Raw genomic sequence first — 13,421 nt, forward strand, 5'->3', positions numbered from 1 at the left:
GTTTATGGCAGCGTCCAAGACATTCTAGCCAGTGATTAAATGTGTGAGGCACGTGTCATCTTCTGCTGACACATGCACTTACCTTTAAGAGCATCCAGGAAATGCAGGTAAAGGGCGTGCTCATCTCCAGGAGCAATGTGGTCATAGCCAGATAGTGGCCAGCTTGGAGATTGACCAAGCAGCCAAGAAACCCAAGAAAGGCAAAGAGATGGTGGACAACCAGAAACAAGTCAAATGTCCGGAAGGCCAAGTTGGACAGGTGGACTGCAACATTTTCAAAGAAAAAGAATCCCGTTGCTGTTGTGATGTGAAACCAGCACCAGTTCTGCTGGCCACGTGCCTTGTCAGCATGAAGCACAGGGTCCCCCAGCAGAGCCCACAGGCCCGCGGCTGTGCTCTGAACACCAAAGACGGCACGCGTGGCCGCCAGGTCCCAGAAGACCTTCTCTCTGGCAACCAAAGAACGGTAAGTGGCATTCAGGGAGGAGGACAGCTGGTGGCAGACCACGAAGACACCCAGGTAGAAGACAAAGCCAGCAACCATCAGCGTGGAGCGGATCCCCCAGGATGCATAGTCCAGGTCAAAAATGCTCTCTGATGTGCCCCCGTCGCTCGCAGGATTCATTGTCCACAACTGTATTCCAAAGGCGTCCTGGGCCCAACACTGTGTCTTGTCTAAGGAAACGAAGTCAGTGCAGCGGTCCCTGGGACTGTCACGTGTCCATCTTCAATCTAAAGAAAGAAAAGATCATTCATTTTATGTTGACTCAACAGAAGCAAGGACACATCACTACCCCAGTAATGCAAACATTCAACTACAAAATATTCAATTCTGCACCTTATTCTTAATGCATTTACAAGGATACATAAACATACCAAGATAACATCCACTGACAGTATAAGAGGAAAGAAAATGAAACTAAAGCTAGAGCGGTCCAGCCATGAACAGGAGGCTGGAGCCGTGCTGGCAGGAGCACAAGGTCCTATGCTCGTCCTATGTGCACCCCACCAGCAAGGCTCCTGCCTTCACAGCAGTCCCGGTCAGTCACACAATTCAGGCATCGCAGGATGAAACATACTTAACTCATCGCACTGGGATACACTTTGTTACAGCACTGAACTTCTGCTGTTTGATCCTGGTTAACACCCCAAGGATGTCATGAGAACCTGTGCTCCTGTTCTTCATGTTATTCCTTGGTTAAGGCCATGGAACGGCTTCTCAACATCGGCAGGGAAGGCCTGAACTCCTGATTGTGACCTACGGCACTCTGCAGAACGCGGCCTTCTATGGTTCCACTCTCACCACCCCTGCCTCTCACTCCATGCTACAGCCTTCCAGTCCTTTGAAAACATCACACTCTCCTGCACCTCTGGGCCTCTGCAGCTGCTGGGCCCTCTTCCTGGAAAAGTCTTTACCTCCCTGCAGGTGGCGCCAGCTTACCTGTCAGGTCCTCACTTAAAGGCCATTTGCTCCAGATGCCCTCCCAGAGTAGGGGTCCCACGGCCTGGGTTAAGTATCTTTGCTACAAGCTCCTGATGCATCCCCCAAATACTCATTTTTGATACAAGTGCTTACTGAATCCTCACCTCCACTGGACAGCAAGCTCTGTGAGGGCACAGACCACACCTGCCTTCATCACAGCATCTCCTCTGCCTGATGCAGCACTGGGTCCACAGCAGGTCCTCAAGAGACATTTATGGAACACATGAACAGATGCTGAATCATGCTCAAGGGGTCCAGTTTACCTAAGCCTGAACCTGTCTGCAAAGCTACGAACACCAGAGTCTCAAGTTCTCAAAACTGGAAGGGACCTGCGATTGATTCCAGCCTTTCCTTTTACATGGCAGGAACCCCAGGCACACGAGGACACAGGAACAGCTACCGACAAAGCCTCAGATCCCCCTCTTCCCCCCTCACCCAGTATGTAGGGACTTGCCCAGATAATGGAATTTCTGCAGGGAGTGGGGACTCTTGTCACTCACACCCAGTGAACAGACAGCAGGGCTGGGAGCACCGCTCTCCCCAAACAGCTGGCCCCTCTACTCTCTGGAAGGGACCCCAGAATTGACTGAATCGTGAGGCAGCAGGACTAGAACTGGAAGCACAGGAGGGGCCGCTCACTGTGGCCATTCAGCAAAAACTCCCCATCATTATTCAGGCAAAAAGGTCGCTGTGACCACACCCCAAGGGCACCGGAAGCACCAGCTCACTCCAGCATGCACTGAATGTGAGTCCCGGGACCTGATGCAAATGACAAGGGAGCACCGATAACTCCCAACCTCTTGGTTTGATAATGGTCATATAATCAAAGGCAAAAATAGTATGAGTGTTTGTCTGTTTCTCCACTGACACTCCAGCTTTAACACAGACTAGCTCTGTGTGAACACAGATCTGATGCGGGAAAGACAGCACTGGCATTCATGTCTCTCCCTAGAGAAACGGCTCCCGAGTAACGCTGCCCTGGTGCCTGTGTTCAGGGCACACAGGTGTGCTCTCTGACAGATGTTATGGATGACGCCTGAGGGGCTGCCGTGCCCACGTGTGCCCTCGTGACTACCCTGGTCATGCTATATTAAGACTCCAGTGTACTTACACATCTCCAAACACACTTCTGTTAACTTGTACACAAATCAGGTTGAACATGGTATTAAGGGGCTGGCAAGAGCACTTGGCTCTGGTATTCGCATCACTGAACCCCTATGCACTTCACGGAGCAGATCAACTTCAAGTGCAGCCTAATGCCTGGAGGGGAGACAGCTTACCAGCGTTAAAGAAAAGCAGGCTGGGTGGAAAGGACAGGTGTCAAGCACAGAATAGCAATCCATTAAAAGGATTCCCCTGAACAACACTGCTAAAGGTTAAAATATGGACCCCTCCTAAAACTTCTTCCTGTACTTTTCCATGAGTGGGTCACAAGATCTGGGTTACAGGTCCCATTTTGCCACAGGTGCATCAATGTGCTGCTCTTGGCCAAGACCACTAACTTCCGCGGGACCTTTGCCTTGAGACGAGAGAGTCCCCAACTCCAGAAGACTCTGCCCAGAGCAGTGACTCAAACCCACCTCAGTGGAAGTGGTTAGTCCAAGTGATGCTTCAGGAGGTCTTTGGTTTGGTCAAGGTGAGAAGGACTCCAGGACATGAGAACCAAAAACCAAGAGGAGCAGTTGGCTTAGTGGGTTCTGATCTTGGTTTCACTATTTAGAAGCTAAGAAAACAAGTTTCAGGCCGGGCGCAGTGGCTCACGCCTGTAATCCCAGCACTTTGGGAGGCCAAGGTGGGTGGATTACTTGAGGTCAGGGGTTCAAGACCAACCTGGCCAACATGGCCAAACTCTGTCTCTACTAAAAATACAAAAATTAGCCAGGCATGGTGACACACACCTGTAATTTGAGCTACTCAGGAGGCTGAGGCAGGAGAATTGCTAGAACCCAGGAGGTGGAGGTTGCAGTGAGCCAAGATCACATAACCGCATTCCAACCTGGGCAACAGGGTGAAACTCCATCTCAATTTAAAAAAGAAAGAAAGGAAACGAGTTTCTTCCTTAACCACCCTGGACCCCAGGGTCTGACTACGGGAAAAAGAAACACACAGCACAGGCCGGGTGCGGTGGCTCACACCTGTAATCCCAACACTTTGGGAGGCCAAGGCGGGTGGATCACAAGGTCAGAAGTTCGAGACCAGCCTGGCCAACATGGTTAAACCCGAACTCTACTAAAGATACAAAAAATTAGCCAGACATGGTGGCACGTGCCTGTGATCCCAGCTACTTGGGAGGCTGAGGCAGTAGAATCACTTGAACCCGGCAGGTGGAGGTTGCAGTGAGCTGAGATTGTGCCACTGCAATCCAGCCTGGGCAACAAGATGAGACTCCATCTCAAAAGAAAAGAAAAGAAAAGAAAAGAAAAGAAAAGAGAAGAGAAGAGAAGAGAAGAGAAGAGAAGAGAAGAGAAGAGAAGAGAAGAGAGAGAAGAGGAGAGAAAAGAAAAGAAACATGCAGAGTAGTAGGAAACGAAGCACCTACTAGGAGCCAGATGTTCAACTAGTTTGTGTGATCTCCACCTGAAGAGTGAATAGCTACCAGGTCTTCAAGTTTTCTAGACATCTTTTTGGAGAGATTACCATATCTACAGAAAAATGGCAGATAGGTGAAAGACACTGAAACAGAAACCGGTGAGCCAGAGCTGAGAGTGGGCAAACCCTCCTGGCAGTCAGAGAACAGGTGCCAATTAGGGATGCAGAAACAGCAGATTATCAAGACCAGAATGCTTATCACCCCTTCCAATCCTGTAGCGAATCCCCATTCTGATTCTTTGCTCAAACCTCCTGATCATGTGTGTTTCTACACAGTAGCGTGCACGGGAACTTTCCGGGTAAGCTGGTGCTGTTCTAGTCTAACTCGTTACCGTGCGTCTCTGAGTTTCGTTAGTGCCAACCAGCATCTTCCAGCCAGGAGTTTACAAAGGAGGTGAACTCCTCAGCTGTCTCAGCCATGAGGGTAGAAGGCCAGCCCCAGAGGCAGGATCAGCCCAAGTGGCCAGTCTTCCTGGAGTCCTGCAGAGCTCTGCTGTCCCTTTGTGGCGTCAGTGTTGTAATGAGAACAGCTGTGGTTCACCCCAAGTCACAAGGCAGGCACCCACAGAAGTATGACTAGGCCTTGTTCTGATAGGCAGCACAGAAGGGGTATGGGAAGAGTTCAGCTTCTCCTTTTGTTTCTATTTCTGCTTCTTGACCCAACCACACTCTCTCACTCTTGATATGCACAACAGGACACAGGGGTTCCCACTGTTGCCTTGCTGTGCTCCATGAGGCTCAGGCCACACGAAGGAGCCCTTAAGTGTAATGCACAGCTGGAAGTCGCTGTTCCTTCCGTGGGAAAAACTGGAGGCCAAACCTAATGGACTTATCCTGTTCTTTCACTCTGGAAGGCTTCCAAGCCCTTCCACACCAGCCCCTTTCCTCTCTGCAGCAGAGAAAGTAGAGCCGGAGAAGAAACAACTCCTGGAAGGCCACCATCTCTTGACTCTGCAGATCTTCATTTTCTTTGGGGAAAATGTATACAAAAAGCTTGTCTTTTAAGATTCTGTGGTTTCAGCTCTTCTATTGCACTGAGCCATGCAGTTTTTAGAAATCTGAATGCAAACACATCAGTAAGAGTGTTAGCTCTGTTGCTGCACTGTGACCAGGAACCAGGCTCAGTGGCCACAGGAACCCTGTCATGCATCTATGCGCTCCTCCGGTTTACTAGGGGCTAAACTGCTAAGGATACCAGCATTTTTGTGCTTTGTTGAGATAATTTATCCCAACTTGGAAGTGAAGTCAAAAAGGAAAAAATGGTTGCATGCTTTTTTCCCTAACACAAGTTCAGTGTTTTACAACCCCGACATTCACTTGACTTTCTAGGAGAAATAACTAAACTATTTACCACTGATTGAGGGTCACACAATTTTACAATCTGCAAAGTTAATTCTCCTTCCATCAAGAAGAAAAGACAATCCCAAAGCCTGTGGTTTCAATGCACGCAGGATATTCACCAATCTTATACCTAATCCGGCAATCTTCTCTCAGCATTCCTTTTACCCACTCACTAAGGAAATCCTAGTTTTGTGTATTCTCTTTTGAATTGGCACTCCTATCCTGCTGGATACTGCATTAGTGACTGAAATCTAACCTGACAAGAGCTATTTACATGAGAATTATACTCCTAACATTTTGGAAATTATACATTGATGGCTGGTAAAAATACGTTTTCCAAAATCAAAAGAAATACATGTTTAATACACAAAATTCAGAAAATATAAACAAGCATAAAAATAAACACTTACAATCCTCTCACACAGCTCCAAGCACTATCACTATTTTTTGGTGCCTGCTGCATCAATTGTTTTTCTAGATATAAACTCTTCCCTTTTACGTAAAAGGGGATAACAGTATACAAGCTGCTCCCTGGCCTGCTTCTCTTCTCTTAGCAACAGCGAATCCTCTTCGGTAAAATGGCGGCAGGGACTCCACCATTTACCCACCCGATGTCCTGCCAGGCTTTTGCCCAGTTCCTCGTTGTCATGAGACATTCTGTAGCGAACATCTCGAGGCCACCTAGACAACCTGTGCTTTTTATGGAAACTGCATGTTCAGGAAGAACTTCCTTAAAAACCACAGCCTCGATGACAGCCAGTCTGAGAGGCAGGCACAAAAGTGTTCAAGCTCCGTGGGGAGATGTGGCCATCTCGTATTCTCTCCATCACTTACGCTTCCTTCACCATTGCTTACTGCGTTTTCCTCTCACAGCCTTCCTGAAAAGTTGTATGTAAATAAAACTCAAAATATGGGAGTGAGGTAAGCAGAAGCTGGATAGTTACAGATTTCACACAGAGGGTAAAAGGAAACAGGAGTCAGAAACAGCCGCCTCGCCCCAGTCTTTCAGAGAACAGTCACAGCAGAATCTACACAGGCTGGGGAGCCCCTGGCTCCCCTCCTTACTGTCCACACCCAACCCCAACCCAGAGCAGCTGGCGATAGGGCCCAGAGCCCAGGCGGCTCCCACCCCCCGCTGACCCGACCCAGCGCCCGCTCCCCCTCCCCCCGCCCGCACACCTTGGTGACCTGACCCAGCGTCCCTCCCGCCTCCTACACGTGCTGCCTGACCCAGCGTCCCTCCGCCTCCCACACCCTGTTGAGCAGCACCTTGTCCCCTTCCGCCCCAGCTAACTCGGTGACCAGTGGAGGCCACACCCACGTGACACCTGCTGTCCTTGACAACAGCTCCGACAGCACCTCTGTGGCTCCGCAGGAGCCGCCTCCCTGCCTCGTGGGCACACAGGTGAGCTGACCGTACTTGCCCGGCCGGTCTGCGGGGAGCGAGGTCAGGGGCGACGCCGCCGCCTCCGCCTCCGCCTGTCCCCTCCCACAGTCCGGCATCCGCGCCGCTCAAGGGCTCCAAAGTCAGCGTCGCGGTGAGGAGCCCCCCAAGCCCACCATGCACCCGCGCGAGCAGAACTCCGGGCTGCAGGGCTCGAACGCCCCCCACAAGCTACTGTCCGGGAACGGCACGCCGGGGGTGCCGCGCGCCCACCGGAAGGCAGAGCTGGGACCGCGGACGCTAGGAGCCACCCCGGCCCCTCACCCGGGCTCCCTTACCTGGGCTCCCCGACCTCTCCCCCGGGCTGCGCCTCACGTGGGCTCCCGCGCGCCCATCTGGGTTCCCCGTAAGCTGAGTTCCCGGTCCCCCACCTGGGATCCCCGGCACCACCACCCGGGCTTCCCGGCCCCCTCACCTGGGCTCCCCGCGCGCTCACCTGGACTGCCCCTCACCCGGGCTCCCTGCGCTTGGCGCCGCCCCGCGCCTGCAGGACTCCGGGCAGTCACTGACTGCACCGCCGCGCAGTCACGACTAGCCGGCCTCAAACACGGCCCGCGCACGCGCACGCGCAGGCGCTCTGCCCTCGGGGGCGTGGCTACGAGAGGCCCCGTCTAGGCGCTACCACGGCGGAGGGCGCGGGGGGCGGGGCGGCGGGCGCGCTGAACCTCGACCGGCGGGAGGGGCGGGGCCGGCGGGAGGGGCGGGGCCTGGCTGAACACTGGCGGGCGGGGTGGAGGGGGCCGTGGAGCTCCGCTGGCCACCTGGTCGCGTTGCACCCGGAGGGGGCCGAGGGGACCTGAAAGCTGCGGCAGAGCCCGACCGCGCCGTTCCCGAGAGCAGCCCCGGCCTGGCTGCGGCTGAGTCGCGCTCCGGGTGTGGACGGAGCCGGAGCCTTCCCGGGGCGCGCGCTGAGGTCACAGGGCCCAAGCCCCGGGCCTTCAGGTCTTGACCGAGCCCATCCCCGGCCCTTCTGCGCCCACGCCTGAGTTTCAGCAGTTCGCTAAGGTTGTTATTCGAGTTATTTATGTTTCTTCTCTCTGTTTGTTCCCTCTTTAAAATCGACATCTAGAGGCGTACCTACCACTTAATTGGTGATCAATACACGTTCGTTGAAAGAACCGATAGCATGCGATCGATACAGAACATCTGCACTGGGAATGTCCTCCCCGCCTGGCGGGGGAGGCCTCGGGGTCTAATGGAGCTGAGGGTATAGTCGGCCTTGAACCCTCGCTTTTTTCCTTTCCTGTACCATGACGATAACTGCCTTATCTCCCCCTCAGGACTATTTTGGGGATTACATAGGACGTTTAAATTACCAACGCTCTTTGAAATAAACATTTCAAAATTATTATAACCCTTTAGTACACGTGGAAAAACGTTGACATTCATGTTCAAGTTTGTTTTTCTGCTGGCTCATTTAGGTTTGTTGAAACCTTGAGTCCCTAGGATTGTCTAAGAACATGGGTAAATGTGTGTGGAGGCCTCCCTGGAGGCCGGAGAACTGCCAGCAGGCTTCGTGGTGTTAAGAGGAACAGGAATCTAGGAGAGCCAGGGTGACACCGTTTTAAAATCAACCCATCGTGGCTGGTGCGGTGGCTCACGCCTGTAATCCCAGCAGTTTGGGAGGTAGAGGTGGGTGGAACACCTGAGGTCAGGGGTTTGAGACCAGCCTGGCCAACATGGGGAAACTCCGTCTCTATTAAAAATACAAAAAAAATAGCCAGGTGTGGTGGTAGGAACCTGTAATCCCAGCTACTCAGGAGGCTGAGGCAGGAGAATTGCTTGAACCCATGAGGCGGAGGTTGCAGTGAGCCGAGAACACGCCATTGTACTCGAGCCTGGGCAATAAGTTTGAAATTCTGTCTCAAAAAAATAAAAATAAAATAAACTCCATCTTAAAACCAGTGAAACCACCGTTGCAAAATTATAACTGAGATAGTGAGAGATCTGACCTAACCAGCTCCATCCTGCTTTTAACCTGCAAACTGTCCTTGTTCATTCCTGGGTGTAGGCCAAAGTAACTTTGGGAGAAACTTGGTTTATAGTTTCCTGAAACAAATCCCTTTCTTGCCTGGGCACTAGACTGCCTTTGTAGGACTAACAAATTAGCCACAAGATTAGAAATTATGGCTTAGGATTCATGCAGCTGGAGGTTACAAGATTCTGACCCTCCCTAAATTGCTCCTGGGGATAACATCACTATTGAAAAAGCTAAGATCAGTGCTTGAGATATTTTGCAGATCTTGCACTTGCTGGATCAGCTGGGACCATCCAGATGGATAAACTGGCTCATCTCATCTTGTGGCCCCCACCCAGGAACTGACTCAGGCCAGGAGGACAACTTTGATCCATATGATTTCATCTCTGATCTGACCTCTCAGCACTCCCAGCTTACTAGTCCCCTACCTACCAAATTATCCTTAAAAACTCTGAACTCCAGGGCTGAGCATGGTGGCTCACACCTGCAATCCCAGCACTCTGGGAGGCCAAGGCAGGCGGATCACTTGAGGTCAGAAGTTCAAGACCAGCCTGGCCAACATGGCAAAACCCCGTCTCTACTAAAAATACAAAAATTAGCCAGGCATGGTGGTGCACGCCTGTAAGGCCAACTATTTGGGAGCCTGAGGCAGGATAACTGCTTGAACCCTGGAGACGGAGGTTGCAGTGAGGTGAAATTGCACCACTGCACTCCAGCCTGGGCAACAGAGCAAGACTCCATCTCAAAAACAACAACGAAAACTCTGAACTCTGAATTCTTGGGAAGATTGCTTTGAGTAATAATAAAACTCTGGTCTCCCGCACAGCGAGCTCTCTGTGAATTATTCTTTCTCTATGCAGTTCACCTGTTTTGATAAATCAGCTCTGTCTAGGCAGCAGGCAACACGAACCCGTGTGGTGGTTACACAAGCCTGTAATCCCAGCTATGTGGGAGGCTGAGGCAGGAGAATTGCTTGAACCTGGGAGGCAGAGGTTGCAGTGAGCCAAGATGACGCCACTGCACTCCAGCCTGAGCAACGGAGCGAGACTCCATGAGGCAGAGGTTGCAGTGAGCCAAGATGACGCCACTGCACTCCAGCCTGAGCAAGGGAGCGAGACTCCATCTCAAAAAAATAAATAAATAAATTGGATGGTTATAGTCATGTTAAGATGTAGGTACGCACTGAAATGCCACAAAGTACATCCACAAAGTACTAGATTTTGTCACACCGTGAGCCCACCTGCACTTACACATAGCTTGGCTTTTACACTGATACAAGATGCCTTTGAAAGAAAGACGGCACCTTCCTCCTCCTGCTTTCCGCAGGCACCCCACTCCGCATCCGAGCACCGCAGGCACCCCACTCCGCATCCGAGCACCGCAGGCACCCCACTCTGCATCCGAGCAGCTGTCTTTCACTGCACTCTGCGACTCCCTTGAGTTCCTCCCTGCGCAAGATCTGAGAACCTTCTCTTGGGGTCTAGACTGGACCCCTTTCTCCAGCAGCATTGGGTTCCTCAGATTCACACTCACAGCACGCTGAGGCCTGTCTTACAAAGAACGAACTGAGGCTTAGAAAGATGAAACCAAAACTTCCTCAGTCACGTGGCTGGTAAGTTCCTCAGCTTGAATTTAAACATTCCAGGACTGCGTCTTTCCACTCGGCCATCTGTAAAGCAGAATGATAAAACGGTTTTGTTTTCTAAAACACAATCCCAGGTATAACCAGTACTCATGGTTATACTGGTGGAAGCATAACCACCAGTATATGGAAGTGGATGTGGAAGACTGAATGAAACCCAGGCGGATTCCCAGCTTGCTGTGTCACAGCTTGGGCACTGCAGTTTACAGCCTGCCTACTCCCCTCCCGCCCTGCCTCCCACAGGTGTCTCACCTCCTTCCCCGACAGATCGAATGACACAACAAACATTCATCTTGGGCGCACGCACGGTGTGTCTGGCAGTAGGCTAAGCCCTTTGGTAAATTGGTTCTTTCAAACATCACAGGTGTCTGAGGCAGGCACCATTATCCACATGTCACAGAAAAAAAAAAAAACAGTGTTCAGTGGGGCTGAGGTTAGCAACGTGCATCTCCACACACTGCTAAATGACAAAGCTGAATTTTGAAGTGCGATGCCATGAGGTGTCTGGAGAAGACAATCGAGATGACTTAATCGAGGTGTCAGGGGACTGTCTTACTCTTATTTTCTGCTCACATAAGCCATATATGCTCATTGCGAGGTTTGGTTGTTCCATTACAGGAAAGACAGACTGTTTTAAAAGCCATTAGCAGAGGGATGGGAGTTCTGCATTAGCAGTTCTCTTCTGCTTGTTTCTTCCTCCTAAACAGAGCAAAATGACTGTGTTCTCAGAGGGATGTATAATGAGCGACAGAGGAGAAAGAACGTCCCTGATTTTAAATCCACAGTGTCCTTCACCAGTGAGCAATAGGAGTTCTGGGGGTGGGAGAGCAGGACCGCTGTGCTTGCAAACAACACTTTAAAACATGGGAACCTAAGTTCAGGATCTGCTGACAGCAAGTCAGCGGTAAGCATAAGGGTCTTTGGACTCCCACAGATCAGATGCTCAGCTTCTCAGCCTCACTGTGGCAAAGACTCTCCCTGACCTAACTCCAGGCAAGGTCCTCCAAGCCCTCAAGGCTCTGACCTGGGCCCCTGGCCCCTTTCGTCCAAAAGAATCCTGCTGAGTCAATGCAGTGACAATTCCCTGCCCCTGATATCTGACCATCCTCCTCATCCCCCACCCCCTGATATCTGACCATCCTCCTCATCCCCCACCCTCAGTATCTGATCACCAGGCCTGCCTGCGGCAGGAATCCTGCCGAGTGGTTCTAACAAGAACCCCCCTGGCCTGATGTCACCTCTTCATAGTTTTCCATCTGCCTTCACCCGCTCCATGGCTGTGCATTCCCCTTTTTCTTGTTATACTCAGAGTTGAGCCCAGTCCCACTGCAGTAGCCCCGCACCTATCGCGATTCTCTTGAGACTGTAAAACAAAAATAAAATTCTAGTCCCCTACAAACCCCTTCAGCCACAAGCTTTCCAAAGTAAACCTTAGAGACTAGTTCAGACCGTGATGGGAAGTGGGGGTCGGACAGGCTCCTTGTACCCTCCTGCCGTTGAAATCCAGGCACAGCTGACCTGCATTAACATCAAAGCAGAGATCTTAAGACTGACAAAACAGACTCTCTGCAGCAGTAAGATACTACATTCCAACCTGACTCTAGTACAGCATCACATGACAGAGAGCAGGCCCTGGAAGAAATCAAGCATTTTACCCCAGAATATATTTATTTGACGTATTTTGAAGGGGCCCCACACAGCTGTCTCCCGAGGGGGAAATCCACATCCTGCCAGAATCCCCTTCCCTTTCTGGGTCTTTTCCCTGATCTAGGAGAGATTTAACTAAGAGTCTGGCACCTCTTTTAGGTCCAATAAGAGCTCTGAAGATTTAAAAAAAAAAAAAAAGAACCTTGGTCTCCACAACCTTTATCTTAACCCAGACAAGCCTTTCTGTTCATTCCAGGTCTTTACAATAATAACTTAACTCTTTCAGTTAATTGCCCATCAGAAAATCATTGAATCCACCTGTGACCTGGACACCTCCCACCTCCATCCCTGGAGCTGTGTCACCTTTCTGGACCAAACCACTGGACACCTTACACGTATCGGTTGGCAACGTGTACACCTCCACACACTGCTAAATGACAAAGCCGAATTTTGAAATACGATGCCATGAGGTGTTTGGAGAAGACAACTGAAATGATGTCATGGAGGTGGCAGGGGATCCTCTTGCCCTTTTCTTTTTTTCTGCCTGTAACTTCTGTCCCCCTAAAATGCATAAAATCAAGCTGGAATCCAACCACCTTATGCACCAGTTCTTAGGACCTCCTGGGGTTGTGTCACCAATCATGGTCCTCACGTTGGGCTCAGACTAAATCTCATCAAATATTTTACAAATTTGACTCTTTTTGTTGACAAGTCTGTCGCACCGTTTTTTAATAAGGGCCGTGTGTAATGTTTTCTTTAGCAACTGTGACAAAATTAAACCTTCTTAGAAATAAAGAGAAAATTCATTATAGAAAACTATCTTTCTGCTGATGTGGGCATTCACTGTGTTCATTTCTTTTTCCAAAAAGTGTATCTTTCTTAAAAACTGAAAAATATTGAGCCACAAAACACTGTGCCGATGGCTTGCATGCGGGACACTCGGGATATCGTACTAAAGGGCTCTGATGCTGTCTTGATGATCTCTACGCAGGGTGTTACTTCTGCTGGCTGTGTGACCTTGGAGAGGTTGCTTAACCTCTCTGTGCCACAAGTGTAAAAGGATGAGATTGGTCCCTAAAGTCTCCTCCAGCATTAAAGCTAGGTGATCCTGAATCGTCTGCTATTTGAGGATCAGACAAACAACAGTGGACAGGGTTATTCCTGTTGAAAATGATAACCCTGAGATAATGGCCATAATTATCTTGGTACCCAAAGAAGCCTTAAATCCTCATTGGACGAAGACATTGCCATCATAACCAGCCTTTAAAAAGTGCCCAGGCATGGTGGCTCGCGCCTA

General features: G+C 50.6%; 1 protein-coding gene and 1 long non-coding RNA gene across 4 annotated transcripts in view; one reads left to right on the top strand and one right to left on the bottom strand.

Annotated features, from left to right (window-relative positions):
* The window catches only part of CLN8 (CLN8 transmembrane ER and ERGIC protein), a 17,285-nt gene extending 9,824 nt beyond the window's left edge, over positions 1-7,461 (bottom strand). The window contains exons 1-2 of one of the 3 annotated variants that reach the window (XM_023219110.1): positions 7,294-7,461; positions 83-732 (exon numbers count right to left, since the gene is read on the bottom strand). In XM_023219110.1, the coding sequence (XP_023074878.1) occupies positions 83-625 (543 nt within the window). In that variant the 5' untranslated portion in view covers positions 626-732; positions 7,294-7,461. Of the gene's footprint in view, positions 1-82; positions 733-1,587; positions 1,665-7,272 lie in introns of those variants that run through there. The other 2 variants (XM_023219111.1, XM_023219112.1) reach the window with 2 other exon arrangements.
* On the top strand, positions 6,699-12,840 carry LOC111547387. The gene is made up of 3 exons (XR_002733118.1): positions 6,699-6,818; positions 10,162-10,447; positions 12,411-12,840. It is a non-coding gene; the product is annotated as an uncharacterized LOC111547387 (long non-coding RNA).
* The last annotated feature ends 581 nt before the right edge of the window (positions 12,841-13,421 follow it).

The sequence above is a fragment of the Piliocolobus tephrosceles genome, chromosome 7 (assembly GCF_002776525.5).
Source record: "Piliocolobus tephrosceles isolate RC106 chromosome 7, ASM277652v3, whole genome shotgun sequence".
NCBI lineage: Eukaryota > Metazoa > Chordata > Mammalia > Primates > Cercopithecidae > Piliocolobus > Piliocolobus tephrosceles.